Genomic DNA, 20,336 nt, shown 5'->3' with positions numbered 1-20,336 from the left:
TTTTTTTTTTTTTTTTTGGAACAGGTTGCCTAGGGAGGTTGTGGATGCCCCATCCCTGGAGGCATTCAAGGCCAAGCTGGATGTGGTTCTGGGCAGCCTGGTCTAGTGGTTGGTGACCCTGCACTCAGCAGGGGGGTTGAAACTTGATGATCTTTGAGGTCCTTTTCAACCCAGGCCATTCTATGATTTTATGATTCTATGAAATTTTCTTCTAGCCAAGACTTCCATAAAATTTCATAACTGCTCTAGATCAGAAATCTGCATCATAAAAAAGAGAATAATTTTCCTTTGAAACTTGTATACATTTTACTATTTCAATACAAATAGCTGGATATGTGACCCTGGTTGTTAACTGTATTTAAATGTACCCACTATAAAGACATTTGCATTTTTTAAGGGACTCATCAAGTTGTTAACATGATAGAAAGCTCAGCCCACTCAGTAGATGTTGTGGGTGTGGAACATGCCTGAGATTGGCCCCAGTTTAGCAAGTGGAAATAACTAAATCTGGATATTTCTGTTAGACAAAAAGTGCTGTTAATGCTTCTCAAATTAAATGACACAGTTTGCTAAGCATCTCTTTAGAAAATTATTAAAGCCTATAGTTTTAAAAAATCTCTTTGAAGTTACCTTGATGCTGTGAGAACACAGATTAATTATGAAATGATAATGCAGTAGTTTCTGAATTAAAAAAATAAATCTGGAGTGATAGGTTAACAAGAATGAGCTGCATTCTGAATAGACTCCTACGTTTCAGTCTCTGCATTAATCAAAAACTGCTGAGTGAACTGCGTACAGCTTGATAGAATGTGAAAGAATGCTGTCAGCTAGTTCCAGGCCTCAAAGGAAAGCTTTGTTAGAGAAGTGCATTTAATCTAAAATTTGTATGGATGGAAGTGTTACCAATGTTTTTGCTATTTTAGTTGCAATGGAAAATGCTTTAAATTTTAATCTCACCAAGTAGCTTAAAAAGCAAATGCAGCAACATACTGTCACTTCATGAGAATGGGAAAGTGAAACTGCCCACAGTGAGCGTGCCGTGCGGCCTGCTTGGATTTACTGCGCAATCTGGATGCAGTCCGTATGAAGACGAAAGTCAGACCGAGCCTCCCAGCCCAGCCTGGGTCTCTGTGGCTGGACAGCAGAGTACCACCCGCTGTGAGGAGCAGCAGTGGCCATCCACCGATGCGGGTGGTACAGGGAGTGCTCTGCTATCCAGCCACAGAGATGACACACGTCAGCCTGAGATGACTCTATAAGGGCTCAGCCCCAGCAGCGCTCCTCTTTTGAGGGGCAGCCAAAGGGTGAACTTCACAGGTGGATCCAGGAGGCGTGAGATTGCTGGTTCTCCCAGACAATCCTAACAGGGCCGGGCTGTCCTTGTGAGACCAAGGAGTGCTCTGGTCCGTGGCAGGTGGGACACCGGAACAAGCTCCACGGTGTAGCCAGATGGTTGGTGTGGCAAGAGTGAACAGTCACAGGACTGAGGATAGAAAAATTGTCCCCTCGTTCTTTTTTTACTTGCTTTTTCTAGAAAAGTCTTACCAGGCTGCAGCATTTACTTGTCTATTTGGAAACCTTTGGAAATCATAGTTTGGAACAGCTGTCATGACAGTGGTGCCAGGTGCCTTTCAGTTTTATGTTTACTGACTGTCTATTTAACCAAACTGTATATGAATACAAAAATCCAGCTTTCCTGTCCTCTGATAGCATCTCCCCACTAATACAAAAATGACCTTAAAGTGTGGTGTCGGTGGCTTTCAACTGATCCCAAAAACTGTTTCTAAAATGATGCTACAGCTGAATTCCCATTATCATCAGGGTGTGGGGACAGAAGAAAGACTATAGACAAGTGAATTATACGTGGACAAAAGAAATACCCCCATCAGAATTTCACAATCAGGACAGTTAAATCCTGAAATCATTGTTTAGTAACAATATTTGCCTCCTAGTTAGATCAAACGGAGGTGAGTTATGCACAGCCATGTAGCAGATCAGTGGGACAGCTAGGACTGGAATTCAAGTATTTTGATTCCAAAAAGAAAAGCACATTGTCTGATGACATTTTAATCACAAATGAGGGACAGTTGCTTCCCCTTAGGTAGCCATGACACACTTTTTAGATTTGCCCTTAACTGTCCAATTCAGCATTAAAGCACAGAAATGCAGGGAGCTGCCGTGGTTCTGGGCACAGGTCCCCTCCTTGTCCTCTGTAATCTCTGGGCTGTTAGGCCTGCTGCAGGCCAGCAGCTCCCTGCTCTGAAGGCAGTTGCAGTAGCACTCAAGGGCTAGTATGCCCCAAGTATTTGCTCATGTTTGCCCTGCCACTCCATGGGCAGGATAGAGGGAATTCCCTCTTGGTCTGGCTTCCCTGTGGCAAAGCACACATGCTCTTGCCATGGAGTTTTGCTCATTCTGGGAGTGTGTACCTCCAGATGCTTCAGAGACGGAGGACAGTGAGCTATGTGTCTCATAGCAAACATGACACATGAGAAAGACCCCACTGCCACTGGTTCTGCTTACTGACCCTTTTTTTTGGTGAGAATTTAAACTCAAACTTAATTCAGACTTATTTTCAATTTTCTAACTTTTCTTAGTTTGCACTAAACTAATCTGGAATCTCCCAGGTGTTCCTATTTATTGCCAATGGCCTAACAGCTGGCATATTATTCTGTTTCTCCTTACCTTGCATCCCATTTTTCTGTGTTCTTTCTTCATAATCATTTTTTGAATCAATGTTACACCAATATGAGTGCAACAAACTGAAATCCAAATACAGGAACAAGAGAAAAGGAGTGCTTGTTAAAAGCAACTCCAAAACATTCAGCATGGTTCGTTCTATTGCTGGTCCTCCTGGACCTTCGCATCTGTACTCTCACATATATGAGTAGAAATCAAAAATAAAATGCACTTTTGCAAGGTTGATAATTTGCTGCAGGCAGTCATAAGCAATAACAGTACAAAACTAAAACCAAAAATACCCAAGAGAAGCACATTTCAGAATTTTCTCAGTCTCGAACATGGAGAGAAATTAATCTACAGCTTCCTTCCAGCCATTTGGCTTTAATAAAAACTTATGAACTCATAAAAAAGGCTAGCACATTTCTGTACACAGCATTTTGGACAGTAACTAACTTAAAAGACAGCTGACTTATATTTTTAGCTGTTTTCCTTCCCCGGGGCTTCTTCTGCCTCAGTCTACCAGCCTTGGACAGAAAATGCATACAGAATGATATCGCATATGGAGGAGCAGAGCTGCTAACAGTACAAACTTCGGGTTTGAAATGCCCAAGTTCAGCAGAGCCATATGTCCCCACTGCGATTAGCAGCTCCTGGTGAAAAAGATTGAGCATCTGTGAAGAAGGCTGTGAGTTTTGAGTAAAGGATATTGAAGTGTGCATGGATTTTCTCTTAACAGCAGAATGATGATCCTTAACCACAATTAAATCCCCTCCCAGCGAGTACTGTCTGTATGCACCCAGAATTTTGGATTTTATGGCATTCAAATTGGTCTAACAATGATTAGAAACAAGACTGTCTACCAGTGTTGCTGGATGGTTCTTGACCATACCACATTTTGCATGCTTTTAAAGGAATGTTAATATAGAAAGAATTCTATTTCTTCTCTTTAAATAACCTTCAAACATAAAGAAAGAACTTTTTTCCAGGTCAACTAGCCCCATTCCACTCCTTGATTGTAAAAAAAAAAAAAAAAAAAAAAAACGGCAAAAACATAGTGGAAAAATAAAGCCTAGCTCCCTTTTATTCCCCTGCAATAATATAGGGAACAGCAATACCACTGGAGGAGCCTTCTTACAGAAGTGCTGGAAGCCATCAGTGTAAGTAGGTAGCTTTGTAATCAGCTAGAATTGGGAAAAGGGGAAAAAAAAAAAAAATCCCAGGTGTGGGTGACTAGAAGATAAGGACTTAATCTCAGCTAACTAACTTAATTTTAATTGTATCTTATCTGTGAGACAGGATGGAGTGGCAATACTTTCCAAGAAGCTTGCTCAAAGTATGTTTGTAAATTGCCTTGAGATTCTTAGGAGATGTGCTTTACGTAATACTTATCATCTCCAATCCCACCTACTGTTTGAATCTTATTTCTTCTTGCAAAAGGAAAGAGTTTATGTTGCTTTCCATTTTGTGGTAAATGTTTCTCTATCCAAATGTTTCTTTTCATCCCAGAGGCACGAGCAGTGGTAAGTGAAATAATTATATATGGCTGTGACCTGCTGGCGTCTTGACATAAAAACAACTGGGCTATTTACTATTGTGTTATTATTTAGGACAGTGACAACCAATTTGGTTGTCCATTTTCAAATGTGATTTTGAGTAACAGCATCCGTTCAATTAGTGCTTTTCATGCTATTACATAAATCTGAATTAAAAACAGTCTAGGTTTTGGTACAGTGATGCTGGGGCTCATCTGGCTATCATATAACAGTGATTACAGTACAAGACCAAACAGAGTGAATAATCCATCCACTTTCCCAAGGAGAAACACATAAAGAGACTGTCTCACTGCTGAGAAAGAAGCAAAAGAAAAGATTGTCCCCATTTATGGTTCAGCTTACGATATATTCTTTCTGTTTGATCGTACTTGTAACATCTCCTAGAGCCGCATTGTTATACTATTTCAAGAGAAGTTAACAAAAATAAAACACATAAGAAAGGATGGAAGAAAGTGAAGAGTACTCACAATTTCATTGTAAGTAGGGTTGGTGGTTTTTGGAACTGTTCTTGTTTTCCTTCGACTGACCTCATCAGGATCCGGCAGAAGATAAAATTCAGCATGTGCACTTGGGGCAGAGCCATCTGGGAGGCGCTGAAAAACAAAACGGTCATAAATATGAATGCCCGGGTTCTAGCAAAGAAAGCAAATAAAGAAGCACCAAATGAAATCTGGGCCTTATGCAGACACAGAAACATATTACATCCTCACTGTTCTCTTGGCTAAATCAGAGTGCTAATGCAGTAAACAACAGATATTCTTAGAATTCAGCTTTATATTGAGTCAGGAAAAATCAATGAAATCATACAAGAACAACGTAAAGTTGCCTATCTTTAATATTTTATTTTCTGGTTGAAAAATCCTTAAGCCTCGATCTGCTTTAACTCAGTTTACACACACAAAAAAAACCTAGGCCTTCCATTTTCTAGAGTAATGTATACAAACTGGATTCTAGCTAACATGTTCCTATTGATTGTAACCCTTAAGTAGCAGTGCTGACACTGGGGAGAAATGACTGTTTCTAAGGGTGTTTCATAACATATATCACTATTGAGGAGGCAGAAGCACTTCCTGCAGCAATATGGGCAGAACAGGATTCTTATAATAACAGCCTGCCCCATCTCTCCCATCACACAGCTGAAAACTCTCTTTAATTCTTAAGTTCAAATTACTTAATTGTATTCCAGATACTCCAGCTTATGATAGCTACTTCAGATCAGAGCCAACCCATTAACCGGCTCAGTAATACGTTATTGCTGGTGGGTGGACAGCTTCTGGATAACCTCTGGACAGCTGTACTCTTATTACTAAAGCAACATTATAGTCACTTAGAAAACACATTGGTAGTAAAAGAGGCTTTAAAAGAACATGCAAAGTGTATAATGATGAATAACTATGGAAAAGGTGTCTTCCCAGCATATGCCTTAGTGCTTAGCTTATAATTAAGCAGAAATCTTTGTGTTGGTAAAATAGCAGTATTCAACAGAAAACACAAACAGAGGCATAAACACATGGGTGTTTATCAAAATACCAGTAATTTCAGTAGTATTATTGGTACTTTAGGCATCAAGCTGACCTGACAGCTCCCAGGCAATCCAGTGCCAGGATGCAAATGAAAGTGCAGGCAAAAAGGAGAGATCTTAAGATACCTGGAACATGTGAACCCAGAGCATAAGCCAAACAGTTTCATTTATATTTCCCATTGTAGCTTTCCCTGGCTCAGAATAAAGTGGTTTCTCAGATTTTGATTATTCACAGTATGTGACTAGAAATATGGGGCTTTCTACAGACATCATCAACAACATCTTCTTGTGATAGGAGACACCGCTGGTGTCCTAGCAAAAAATAACTCTCTGCTAGGAAGAAAAACAGTGCTTGTACATGCAAGCAAACAGTTCTTGCATAACAAATCTCTGTTTTTTGTTATCTGAAATGATCCTTCAAGGCAGATGATGTGGTCACCTGGAAAGACTAATATTGCTACGGTTAATACTACACAGCATCAAGGGATGTGCTGCTCAAATCATCACATAGTGTCAGCACTATGTGAATGATTAATGTTACTGTCACTAAGCTCTCCAAAGTATATCTGATGTGAAATATATGTGGGATTTAGCTAGGTGGGATTCAGCTACCAAAATAAGAATGCCATTAAAAGGCATTTTCCCAGGACAGAGTACCATATTGTTAACACAGGATTTATAACTTATGAAATCAATTTAAAAGCCCATCTCTATTGATCTGGGAGCACATTAAAACTTCAGTCAAGATCGACAAAGAGCAGTAAATTGAACAGTCTCTTAAAAATCAGGAAAGAGAAAACAATGAAGCCTAGTAGTACTCCAAGTAACCAGGATCTTATCTGTAATCAAGCTCTTCCTTTCTCAATAAATAGATAAGCGTCACTTTAACTTGAGGGTCAATGGATTTTGGTCATTTCAGACACAAAAAAGAATAAGATTTAAAAAAGGAGCTATTGCCTGCTCAAGTGCTGCGGCCCAGCATAAGGATCTTCACCAGCTCAAGCATGGAAATGCTATAAAGGGATAGTCCAGTAAAATGTCAGGCTTTATAAATCATACCAGCAGTGTATTGCCTAACCAAGGGCCATGTCAGAGCTAATATTGAAAGCTGAGGTAAGGAGCAGCTGAAAAGGGCACTGGGCTGAGAAGCCCAGCTGGTAGGCAGGAGGCTACAAAGGTAACAGAGAGGACAAATGCCTCTGTCCAATTCCACTTCTCTTTGAGCTGCTGAGACAGGTCTGCTCTGTGCCTACTGCTCACCTGGGACAGCACTGTCACAGATCATGACAGCACAGTCTGCATTTCAAAGAGGCTCAGCCTGACAGTCACCTGCCAGGGAAAGAACCCAAGCTGATTGCTGTGCGGTGGTTTAACAGAACCTGTGTACCATAAGCACACACAATGGGTTGAAAAAGAGTCAGATAAAATTTTCTCTATGCCTTACAGTTGCTCCTTGTCTCCTTCTGGCACATTATCTAGCCTTTAGCCAACTCACTTTCCTCCATCAGCAAACTTCTCACAGAATCACAGAATCACATAACCACAGAATTGCTTGGGTTGGAGGGGACATTAAAGCCCATCCAGCCCCAATCCGCTGCTGTGGGCAGGGCTGCCACACACCAGCTCAGGCTGCCCAGGGCTCCATCCAACCTGGCCCTGAACACTCCAGGGATGGGGCACCCACAGCTTCTGTGGGGAGTCTGTGCCAGGTCCTCACTGCCCTCTGAGTAAAGAATTTCCTCCTAATCTGAATCTCCTCTTTTTAGTTTAAATCCAAGGAAGACACTTTGCAGTAGCACTATGCCTTATGAAACATGGAGAGAAAACTACTTCCACACTATTCTTTTGAAAGTAGCTAAAGATATGTTGAAAGAGGTGAGTAGGAGGAGAGGGTCAAGACAGAATATCAAAAGAGAGAATATTTTAGCAATTCACTGAAGAAAACTCAGGGCAGAGCAGTTGCTCTGGGATCTTTCAGAACTAAAAACAAAGCCACTTTTCATGAATAGCAGCAATCAGCAGCCAAACTCTTAGAGGTAATTTAAAAGGCAGCCACCTGCATTCCAACTAGAGATTCTAGTTCTGTTGGTTTGACTTTATTTTTTGTCCCACTTCACAGATGTTTTCCCGCTTTATCTTCCTTTGCTGAGAAGGCAGAGGGAAGACAAACTCCAGATTCCACAGTTGTCCCTGTTCTGCATCTGCAGAGGCACTGTTATGCCATCAAGCGATCAAGGAGCATCAGCTGAGCACTATTCAAGTCAGATCATATATTCCACTACTCAACTCCCCTCCCCTGAATCCTAATATGACACAAAGCATCTTACAAAACTCTCTCACTGTCCCAAAGAAGACTTTGTCCCATTGCAAACTCACCGTTCAAGATTTTAGAGGATGAGCATGATCAGCCATGGCTTTACAGGAGCAGATTCTGGATATCGCATACAGCAAGTTTCTTGGCTTCTCTTTTCACTGGCACAACAGCTGAATCATCTCTCGTGAAGAACTTCCTTCACTAAAGGATTTCATGAGACAAGACTTGTGGTGCTATTGGTGGGAGGTGTACTTTGCTAGACCATCCCCACCAGGAACAAAGTTGGACACAGGTGGTTCAAGGATTATAGTTTGAAAACAAGAGTGAGTTATCTTTTAAAAATCTTAAATAAGTGAACTTTGAAGTAAATTGCTCTAGGACAATTGACATGGTAAGTAAAACTCAGAAACTTTTGGGGAAACTAGATCTTTCATAGGCTTTCATATATGAGTTGAACATTTGTTTGAATAAGGGAAATTGGAGAAAATATCAGAACGGCTTTCTTGCTAGAGATGATGTCTTCTATTGTATTCCAGAATGTCACAGTTAGTGAACAGACACACTGGATTATCCTTTCACCTCTGACACACTGCACTGGCAGATTTATAAATTTAGATAAACATGAAGAATATCTGACGTAAATACCACTCTTACTCCAAACACTATCTTTTCTGCAATGGGTCCATTATAAACATGGACTAAGACTTCTAGCTGCTTTATGGGTGAATTCTGAAATCCAGCCAAATAACCCTTTTGTTATCAGTGGATCAAAAGCGACTCACATCTGTTCATAGTCCAGGCCAGAAGAGAAATCAAACACTACCATAGGAATGCCATTTTGCACTTTAACAACTTTACAAAACCCTAATAGTTTGAACATGCTTGTAATCAAGCAAGCAGAAGAAAAAAAAGAACAGCTTAATATTGAATTCTACTTAAGTTTAATTCCCTAATAGTTTCATTAACTCAAACGTAATGTAAATTTACTTCCTTTAAACAAAGTTACTTCCAATTTTAATTACTATCTTACTTCTTCGACTATGTATTCTTGTAAACAATTCCAGCAGTAAAAATCTGTAAGGCTGCAAAGGTTTAAAAGCAAGTTCACAACAGAAATGCCATAGCTCTTCTTGCCATGCATATGGACAAAAAAAACCTATCAAACAAATACAATCCACAGCACAACAGTGGTTTTGATCTGCCAATAAAACAAATGAGCTGAATTTGTAGGCAGACTCCTGGTAACTTCTTCATATACAAAGAAGCCTCTGCTGTGTAATTTTCACAGAGACTGACCTGTTTACTTGACCCTGCTAATTACTAAAGGAGGAACTCAGTTATATCTCTTTATATATGTTTTTAACAAATCAGTTTCTTTTTGAGGTTATTTTCTACTAAAATCACGAAGAAAGTATGAAAATATTTAAAAGGGGGATAGAAAGAAAAGAAATAATACACCGAATCTACTTCTCTCCACATCTGTAATTCAATACTGAAAAATGAATACAGACATGTCTCTGTAATGTCTGTGTTCCATTTTTCACTCCAATTTTATTTTCTGAAACTGAAAAAGTATTGATATTTACTTACAGAAACCCACACAGATAGGTTATGTCCTGTGTAATTTAATTTCAAATATGCTAGCTGTAGCTGGGAAATAATAGATGAAATTCAATTAATTTTTTCCATGAGAATCACATTATCTTAATGACTTTTCTCCTTCAGTCATTACTAACCATCCACAACTCTTCTTAACAATGGATTCTTTGTTAACATTAGGAAAGGGCAATCTACTTCAAAATTTACCATATTTAAACTATGCAATTTAGCATGACAACATGAATACTGGGCTTCACTCATATAAATTTTAAGGAAAATTTTACGATGTTAAAATTAAATAGACTTTGGGGATAATCTATTGTAATTTTTTTTTTTTAAAATCATCTCTTCCTAAGTGACATAAAATTTAGTTTTTCAGTGACTACTGCCTCAAATTCACATTACTTCATCTGTTTCTCTTAGTGTTAGACATGCAGATATTTTTTTCCATCTTTTGTCCTAGAGTGAAGCAGACTGGTGGCTCCTGAAGATTTGATAGCTTCAGCTGCTGTTCTTTTTTCCCATTTTTCACTTTCAACTATCTTGACAAAAAAAAAATGATCAAAGGTAACTTGCATTAACTAATGCCACCTTTCCACCTCTATAAATAACTTCCTTTCTTCCTCCAAAATTAATTTCCTGGACATTTTCAAATCTCAATTGCTCTCTTCCCCTTTTTCAGTGAAAAAGAAAGAAAGAAAGAATTCAGGCTTTAGAAACATTCTCAGCTGCTCCCCCCAAATGAAAAGCAAGGAAACAAATCCTTCCCTTTTGTCCAGTAGCTCTAACACAGTTTTCTCAGTTTTCCTATCTTTTACCTTCATCTACTGTTTTTCTGTTATATGCACTGTCATGAAAAATTATCTCCTATATGGTGAAGAAAGTACTCAGAATATTCCTTAATATTTAACATGAAGATATCCTTACATCTTAAATAAAACCATGTTACCGTAGCAAATGGTTGGAAAAAAATGTTAAAAACTCTAAAGCAAAATACTTATATATTAAATGTAGACACAAAGTAGATTTAATTATTATCCAATAGAAGAGGATTACTAAAAAGAAAAACTGCAGAAGAATTAGTCTTGTACCCCAGCAACTTGTATGAAACAGGAGTAGACTAAATTAAAACTAGTAAGAAATGTAGATGAGCCATCGGGGTTGCTGCACTGTCTTTCACTTTCTCTGAGTGACAGAGTGAAGTCCATATGCAGCTTTCCAAGGAAAAACTAAACCTTTGCAAGCTGCAGCTTTAATAACAGCTACTGTCTCTGCCTTAGAAAAAACATAACATCCCCTGGGCTAACTCTGAATTTAAAGATCTGAGAAAATAATCAGCGCTAAAATAATGCTATTACGAAGCAAGAAGTTCATCCAAAATAGAACAATGCTATATACACCTCGAGGACAAACTATATGAATGAGAGGTTTTGTTTTTACTTCATAAATTTTAGCATGGGACTGAAGACCCTTCCATATTTTTCCTTTGAGATTTTCATATCTCAAAGCACTGCGCAGCTGTAGTCTACTCTGCTACTACACTTCTCATTTTCCTGACACAAAATATTTATAAATTATTTCAAAGAATACTAAAACAAAATCTTATTTTCAATAACTAACAAATAAATACAAAAGAAGACAATCCACTATATTGCTGTGGTGCACCCTGCATGCTCTGCTATTGGCAAAACAAAACAGAAAATCAATCAGATAAAGCAATTACACAAATATGATATTTTTTCACAATCACCTCTTTTTTTTCACCCCAAATGTCAAAATATTTAATTGCTGCTCTGCAAAGTACGTTTTATTTTATTATATTTTCTGGTGCCAAATTCCTTGCCCCCCTCTCTGTTAGGAACTTCATTCCTATTCCTGACTTAACTCTTATCTCATTCAGATATGCAGGTATGTACATAAACAGAGGACACACTGTGACAGAGGACACTGACATGGAGGTTACTGACAAAGCAACAACAAGAATGAAAAGAAATGAAATTGATCTCAATTTAGCAATCTTTGCATTGTTTCAGAAGGACATAGGCGTTGTTTCAGGGAAATTCTGGAAGACATTTATTGAGCAGGTATTTTCTGCTTTTCAGAAATCTTCTAGCGGTGTCAGTGAAGCAAGCCTCCAGATGGCTTTGTCATTTACTATGATAAAAATGCAAAGGTGCTATATACATGTGTCTGATTTGAATCTCCAAATATAGCTTAAGCACATTGTACAGCTCAATACTTTCAGCGTCCCCCTCAACCTGCAGCCTGTCAGTGTACCAAATGGGTAAACTATGCCTAATGCAGGCACTGTAAGTTTAAGAAAAAAACAGTCGTTTTGTTACTGTAGTTTGTTCCAGTCCTCTCTCTCTCAACTGAAATAAGGCATTTTGGCCCCCAAAAAGACAGTTTTTCCAGTTCAGCTTTGATTGTAGCAGAGTAGAAGGGAAACGGACTCATGCAGCCTAGCTCTTAATAAAAGATGATGTACTGTATTTCTAAGAGAGAAAACTACAGCCACTCTGGCAAAAATAGGGTCTAGAGCTGTTGTGAGTCACAAATTCTCTGAAGAATGAACCAGCCATCCAGCCAGCACTCTCCAAGGTCTCCCAGCTGTCAAATGGGAAAAAATAACCCTCAGTCACTGAGGCAGAAGGAAGGGTTCACAGCTACAGCTCTGCAATGAAGACACCAGTTCTGGGAAAAGAAATTGAAAATGTTGACATACCCCAGTGTATATGTGAGCTATGCTTGTAAGTACTCAGTAAAGTCTACGTAGCTTTTGTACTGTTGTCAAGGAGGAAGGCAAGAAGCAGATTAATCTTATCCAGGCTGGCTTGGTTAAATCACCCACACATTGGTGTATGACTCCATTTGAGAAAAAGGAGATGTTTTAGATATCTGCACAAATGAGCAGACATGACACAGGCCTCATGTGAGGCCCTCCTCCTTCACAGCATTAGCTAGGAGCCTGACAGGACTTGGTATGTCACCTCCTGTATGTTCAGGAAAATGAACTGCACATTAAATCTCCACTGAGCAAGATAGAAGTATAGGTTTTCATCTACATTAGTTTCTAAAATACCAGTGCCTTGTGTCACCTCAGATGCCAGAAGGTATATATGGAGGAGGACAAGTGACAGAGGCTTCGTGGAAAACTTGACACTCTTCTGGAGCAGCCACTGGAGGACAAGGAAGATACTTCATGGTGTTCAAAATATTCACCATCAGACAATTGAACTCTATCGTATCATATATGTATGTGTCTTAATTTCAAATTCAAATTCAAATCCTAATTGCCACACAGGCAGTGGTATTTGTTAAAATGAAGAAGTATTTGTTAAACATTTAACAAAAAGAGTTCTTTTCTTGCAAGGAGAAAGACAGATTCTGAGAATCAGGCTGATTCCCAAATGATTCAAAGCTTCCTAAGAACTATGTAAAATGCTTCTGATCTGCTTCAGTCATTTGAAAGGAAAACTCATCTAACTCTGCTTAGAATTAAGTAAACTGTGATATCCAGAAGGTCACAAGGGTATCCAGGGCTTCTAAGCCTTTATTACTATAAAGCTCAGAAACCAGAACCAAACAGTTTCAGAAAGATGAAGAAAAGAACAGAGACGTAGCTGCTGTTCAGTTTGAAAATAATGACTTCTTGATAATCCGAAAAGAGCTGTATATTAGGGTAGACACAATCCCAAATGAAATGGGAAAGAGTCTGTACAGACATACAACTGTAATTGTGAGGTAAAATAGGCTAGTGTCTTTTACTGTTAGTCTTTTACTGTTTTATGTAGGGTAGATATTAGGAGGAAGTTTTTCACACAGAGGGTGGTGATGCACTGGAACAGGTTGCCCAGGGAGGTTGTGGATGCCCCGTCCCTGGAGATATTCAAAGCCAGGCTGGACGTGGCTCTGGGCAGCCTGGTCTAGTGGTTGGTGACGCTGCACTCAGCAGGGGGGTTGAAGCTCGATGATCTTTGAGGTCCTTTTCAACCCAGGCCATTCTATGATTCTATGACTGTCTGCAGCCAGTAGCAGAAAAGTAGGCTAGAAGTTATCTCCAATAAGTCATGATACAGCTTTGTGTGCATTTACTATTGTTTCTGAATTAACAGAAAGGAAAACGATGAGTGTCCCTACCCATCTTAAAGTGTTAAGCCTAGCTCCTGAGGCTCTGAGGCCCCTGTAATACTTCACCAATCCTCAGTACAAGATTACTGGATGGTCACTAGCACCATGTGGTATCAAAAATGCTTGCCAATACTGGAAAAAAAAAAAAAAAAAAAGAAGGTGACTGCATAACCAGAAGTGTAAATGTATTAAGTATATTTACTCACAGTAACAGATTTGAGCAAGAATCACTAAAAAGTTTTTTTTTTTTCTGAAAGAAAGAAGTGATATGTTCTAGATTTATGAATTCCATGCTGCACTGCTATCTTCAAGTCATTTAAAGTCTGTTTTTTCCACATAGATGAAAAGATATCAAGGTTCAGTCATGCTTTAAAATGATATTATTCGTGTATAAGCAGTGTTGATGCAGGATGTAGAATGCAGAGAATAGGTTTCATGGAAAGATCTCTCTCTGAAGCTTTTGTTCTAGAACTGCTAGATTGTATTCCTCTTTGCATTTTCTTCTTCACACCCTGTATTATTGTTGCGCTTGGAATAACTAATTCTCCAATTAATATTTAAAGAGTCGATGAGACTGGCTGAGATACAGTGATCTACTTTGGACCCTTAGAAACACAGATCCCGGAATTTCTTAACTGCTATCTCTTAGAAAGTATAAAAGAAATGAGCCTTTGAGAAAAGAAACTTGTGTAAATGCTGTTGTTCAGTTTCTTTTTGTCACATTTGTATTATTTTCTCTCCTTGTCTAGGCAGAGATGAATGTAAAATGCATACAGAAATGGCAACTGCATTATATGCCTACATCCCTCAGCTTCTTAATTAGTAAAGAAGTCTTTAAGTGCCTGATCTAGACTACTTTTAATTTCTGAAACTGTACAGAGCCCCCCCCCCACTCTTCTTTGGGAAACTGTTCTACAGCTTGAACCCTCCTTTTGTTAGAAACCATTTTGTTATATGACGCGTGCAATTTCTGCTCCTTAATTACTTCTCATTACCTCTACTTACAGTCTTGCTCAACGTCCTAAATAATTCCTCTTGAACCTTGCTGTATTCTCCATTAAATATTTGCACAATTGAGTTGTGTCCTTGCTAGTCAGTTCTCAACAAAGTTAAGTTTTAGTAACAATAAATCACTCCTGGAGTATAAATCATTTCCAAGCAATCCTACTGAGAACTGTTTTTGAACTTGAATTCTAGTTATTAAAAAGCTTCCTGAGAGCAATATTCTAGCATCAATGCCTTATAAAGATAAACTACTTAATTTCTGCGTCATAACACCAGGATCTGACCTTTCTCATTGGCATCTCTCCTAGCAACCTCATGTCTCACCATTTGCTTGTTTTATTTCACTTTACTATGGGAAATAGATCTGTATCTCCCTGAAGGAACAGTTTTCATTTGCCCAAGCTACTTGTGGTGTTCTCTAAATTACTTTTATTCTCTTGATCTTGCTCCATCTCTACTATTATTTGTAACGTTTTCTTCATTTGCACCCGATGGCAAATTTAATTTACGTTTGCCTTCATCTCCTGGATCACTCATATCGTTAAACAAAACTCATTCTTTTTATTTGATTCAAAACAGATTAGCTATATAGGGAATTACTGAAAAACTAGAAATCAGAATTTAGAGTTAAGGCAGTACAGTGTCTGTGACAGATGAAGGGGTTTAACAAGAAATAATAACATACCTTTCCATACAATGTATCTGTCAAAAACCTTCTATAACAAATAAGTTGGAATCCAAAAGTGATTTCTGCACTACAGAACCATATCTTAACTCTTCCATATTTCAACTACTGCTGAGTAACAGCCTTTGTTTATAGATATTCAGCTAATTTTCAGTCCAAAAGAGAACATATTTGTCTAAACTAATTTGCATTCATTTTTAAAGTATTTTCTATGAATACGAAATTAAATCCATTTTTTTAATAAGCTGAAGTTAGTATAAGAACTTTCTTTTAATGGCTTTTTTGTTTTTCTGCAAAAATCTATGGAGAGCACCATGTGTATGTCTTACTTTCCCACATCTGCCACATTTCTGCTTTTGTTCTGTCACCAATACTTTCTGAATAACTTTTCTTCAACTCAGAGAGATTTTTTTCCACTTGTTTTCCATTGTTGGATGACTGGTCAGGCTTTGCTTATCTACGAAACATACTCCCTATCCCTGCTGGCTAATCTGTGACCCTCAGTAAAGAAAGCAGGAGATATTCATAATATTGTGTAAAGAGTGTAACATTGCTTTTTATTTAATTGGCAGGCATTGCATTGCTGGTATGTAATACATTTTCCATTTAAATCTAAAAGGGTTGCTCCAAAAGCAATGCCTCTTATTTTATTATGTTGACTGACAACATCAGAAGTGGATGCTGGTGGTATGGCAGTAGAGACTGAACCTTCCCACCAAAATCCCACTACTTTTTCTTACCATGCAACAAATGGCAGCATGGAAATTCTGCATTGAAGAAAAAGTTCAAGACACAATCCTTAGTTGGTAAAGTGATGTGCACTGCCTTTTGGGATAGGAAAAGGGTGATCCTTCTGGATTTCCTGGAATATGGACAAACCATCAACTCTGACCACCACATCAGAATACTGACAAGGATAAAGGCTTGAACTTCTAGAATTAGGCCAGAGAAGACGACAACTTTTTTTCTTGCAAGATGATAATGTCAGGCCCCATACCAGTTTGAAGATCATGAAGTACATTGCCAGTCTTAGTTAGACTGTCCTACTACACCCATCATGTAGTCCAGATTTAGCACTTTCTAACTTCCATCTATTTGGGCCAATGAAAGACTGACTGTGTGGGCAACATTTTCCTAGCAATGATGCTGTCATGGCACCTGTGAAACAGTGGGTTACATCTGCTGATGCAGATTTTTACGAGCATGGCAAAAATGCATAGCTTATGGTAGTGACTATGTTGAAAAATCATGTTCTGTAGCTGCTCTCTCAAATAGTGTTATTGTGCTCTTTGTATCCATTGTAGTTTCCATGGAAACAAATAGGAGACATTACTTTTGAGGGACCAACAAAGTAGCAAGACAAGTGTCTCATTCCCAGTCTATACCTACAGCCAGGGTTGCCCCTTCCCAGCTGCTGAATTCGGCACTTGCTCTTGTTCAACTCCACGTGGCTGGCAATTGCTCAGCTCTCTGTTTTGTCTTGATCTCTTTGCAAGATCTCTCCATCTTTAACAGAGTCAACAGCTCCTCCCAGTTTAGTCTCATCAGCAAACCTGTTCATAAAGTGTACATACTAGAGGGCCCACAAGAGGAATTATGGGGACCAAATTTGATGGAAAAAAATTCCGATTCCTTACGCAGCTCAAGCTGAACCCAAAAGGCCAGCAAAAGCAGTGAAGCATCTACTTGCTCCATCTTTGGGAACTTTGCTATAGCTCCGCACCTGCAGGTTTAGAAACTGTTTTCATTTCCCTCATGTAGGGAAAGCTTGGCTCTCACCTTTCTTCTCAAAGCACTTCAACTACTACATTTCAGAAATGTTTTTGGAAGCAATTTGCACTTGGATGGCGTAGGACACGAAATGGAAAGAGGCTGGATGTCTGTTAAAGCTTAACGCTGATTACTAATTCATCACCCATATATCAGCTATCCCAGAATCATTAATCACCAGGAGAGGTTCATGACAGCTTCAGAATTTCTAAAGAAGGAAGGCTGGGAGTAGTTTTGGAGAGTACTGTAGGAATTTATTTTAATTCCAGAAAATGTTCTCTCTGTAAAATTGGTTCTGAGTTCATCACCCACACATGCTTTCCTAAATTCTGGTAACATTTTACATTTATTGGCATGGTATGTTGGCTTTCTTTCTCCTCCCCACTACCCCTGAGGAGTTATTCTGTCCACAAGAAGTAATGGGCAAAAATGTTTAGCAGTGAGGACTGAAAGTTTAGCTGCTTATCTGGAAAAACAGGGCATGCCTGAAGTCATGGCAATGAAATCAACAGACAACACACACCTCCTTCTGAGCCAGGGCTCAACCACTGCTTCCTTCTTGTTCTCTGTGAAGCACAAAAAGAAATATATTAAACAACCTTTTTCTGAATTTCAGAAATGGCTACTTCTTTTTCCTCTGGTGTCTTTCTGAATAGACGAGCAAGCCCAGAAGCATTGCAGCAGTTGGCATTGCTGTTTCTGGCTCAGGCAGTACTAAGTTAGCCCATACTCTGCTCTGTGTAAGTTCTGTTATAATCTTGACATTCCCCATTTTCTCTGCTGATTAATGTACATAAATGGAAGTGGACAGTTCAAGATCAACACCTGTGTATCTCCAGTGTTCATAAATCCACCTCCACAGCTTCTTTGCAGATGTGTGAGGCTATGCCTTTCATGTTGCCTCTCAAGCACACTTCCTAGTACTCTCCCTGTGCTCCTGCTCCTGACTTCTGCCATTCTTTGAGTAGGGGCCTTCCACAGTCAGATTGTTCTCACTCCTTGCTGACAAGTCCTTTCACACACTAAAACAAACCTCACCCTGGATCCTGTATCTTCTTCCTTGGACTACTTAGAGCATTTTGCAAGTTACTGTATTATCGCATTTGTGTAAGAAGCTAACCTTGTTTCATTCCCTTCTGCTGCCACATCCTCTAAGACTCAGAGGCAAAATCTCCCAGTATCTCCATATAACATCTCCAAGTCATTGCTATACCACTGTTTCCTTCCAACCCAGCTTCATTTTACTGAAACAATACTGCCTCCATGGCCTATGCATAAAGTGCAGTGTTGCACGGTCTGTGTTTCAGGCATGCAAGTAATGGCCCAAGAGGCTGAATTAAAATGATATAATAAACATGTTTGGAAAATTGCATCTTACTATTATCATGGCTTTTCTGTCTTTGACAATTGTGGCTATTCTACTCCATTGTTCGTCTTTGAAGTATTTTTAATAGAGTTTTCTTCAAGGACTGTCTTTCATAACGTATGACTGAAATGGTGTGAGTCAGGAGAGGATGCCTGGAAGCAGATCTAGGGATGGCTGACGTGTAGATATGCAGCAAATCCAGCACGTGTGGATGCATCAGACTAAAAGCGTCTGCTCTATGGAACCCATATATACACCTACATTAGACTGTCCTCTGGCATGTCTGCACCAGACCAATGCTCTCTAAAGTGCTATGGCATTTTCTTCCCCATGTGAATGGGGATAGCTTCATGAAAAATCCTGCAAAGCACCCTTTTGACTTCCTCCTTTAAATAACCTACATAATACTTGAAAATGGCTATAAACACCAGCTCCTTAGGGATTATCTTGTGCATCATATGTTAATATAGCATTTGCACAACAGGATCTATAGCTATTAAAATCTATAGAACTATCCTCCCATAAATAATAAATAAAATGCATTTACATGGATCAGAATCCTGCATCACAACTCCTTGTCAGTTCTGTGAGGCTATATTTGGGATTAATTTGGCCCATTACAATTATTTTCACATCTGAACACATCATAAAATCTATAAAGTGACAAGTAAATGAAGAGCAACACCCAATTTACTATAAATTCCAAAATAAAACAAGATTGCTAAGATGAACCGCTAAAAATAATTAGTGCAAAAGACTGAAAGTACCTGAAATCACTTTAACATGTCTTGAATTAGATATGATCTTGGCATACTTTTTAAATCCTTGATCAGTTAGAAAAAAAATGGAAAGTGTAAGGAAAAAGAAAAGTGAGCATGTCAGAGAGCTTGATCTATACAACTGGAAAGCAGAGAAGATTACTAATGGGATAAAGAACCGAAGAACCTTTCTTTAATAGGTTGCTAGTTTGAAGGTAGTCCAGTATCACAGTACCCCAAAGCACAACAACGGATGGCTGCAGGGATGGAAGGAATCAGAAGCCCAGGATTTAAAAACATGATTGCCTAAGTTAGGCTGCTAAAAAAGTCACCTTGTTTTCAAGCCATGAATCACTGCTAGTCTTACTGAATTGGACTTCTACCAGTTTTTTGCAAACTCACTGAAATGGATTTAATTTACATCAACTACCTCCAAAAGCCAGAAGCTAACTTAAATTTCTATTGTCCCTTTCATTAAAGTGACCTGAACCCCGGATTTAGTTTTGCTATACACAGCCATCTACATTATAATTTATTTCAATTTAGTTAAATGACTGGAACGTTCTAAGTTAAAGAACACAGGATCCAGAAACAAGCAGAACGACTGCTTCCAACATCTGTAGCTCTTGCACACATCTCCACATTACCTGCCTGAACTCATGGTAACAACATGAACACAGCAATCATTAAAATATTCTCTTTCCACCAACTAGAAGTCTAACACAGTTATTTAGTGTTAGAAAGCGCAACAGAAAAAAAAATAAAGGGGGCTTTAAAGTACATCCAAAAGAATCATATAAACTGGACCAGCGGAGGCTGATCTCACCTGTCAAGGTGGCACATAGGAAACAAAAAAGTCTCTCAAGATAGAAAACTTAATGGTTATTTTATAGACCAAAATGAATATGCTTGAGTTGCAGATCAGAAGCTGGAGTCGCAAATGGAGAACAG

At 38.8% G+C, this 20,336-nt stretch overlaps 1 protein-coding gene across 4 annotated transcripts in view; it reads right to left on the bottom strand.

The window, feature by feature from the left end:
• Window positions 1-20,336, bottom strand: part of PIK3C2G (phosphatidylinositol-4-phosphate 3-kinase catalytic subunit type 2 gamma) — a 313,307-nt gene that overhangs the window by 1,772 nt on the left and 291,199 nt on the right. For 3 of the 4 annotated variants that reach the window (XM_021390880.1, XM_021390901.1, XM_021390891.1), the window contains one exon: window positions 4,703-4,828. In XM_021390880.1, coding sequence (XP_021246555.1) covers window positions 4,703-4,828 — 126 coding nt within the window. Of the gene's footprint in view, window positions 1-4,701; window positions 4,829-8,133; window positions 8,273-20,336 lie in introns of those variants that run through there. The other variant, XR_002436670.1, reaches the window with a different exon arrangement.

Source organism: Numida meleagris, chromosome 1, assembly GCF_002078875.1.
Source record: "Numida meleagris isolate 19003 breed g44 Domestic line chromosome 1, NumMel1.0, whole genome shotgun sequence".
In the NCBI taxonomy this organism is placed as follows: domain Eukaryota; kingdom Metazoa; phylum Chordata; class Aves; order Galliformes; family Numididae; genus Numida; species Numida meleagris.
Note: the sequence above shows the minus strand (reverse complement) of the source record. Positions and strands in the feature narration are given on the sequence as shown.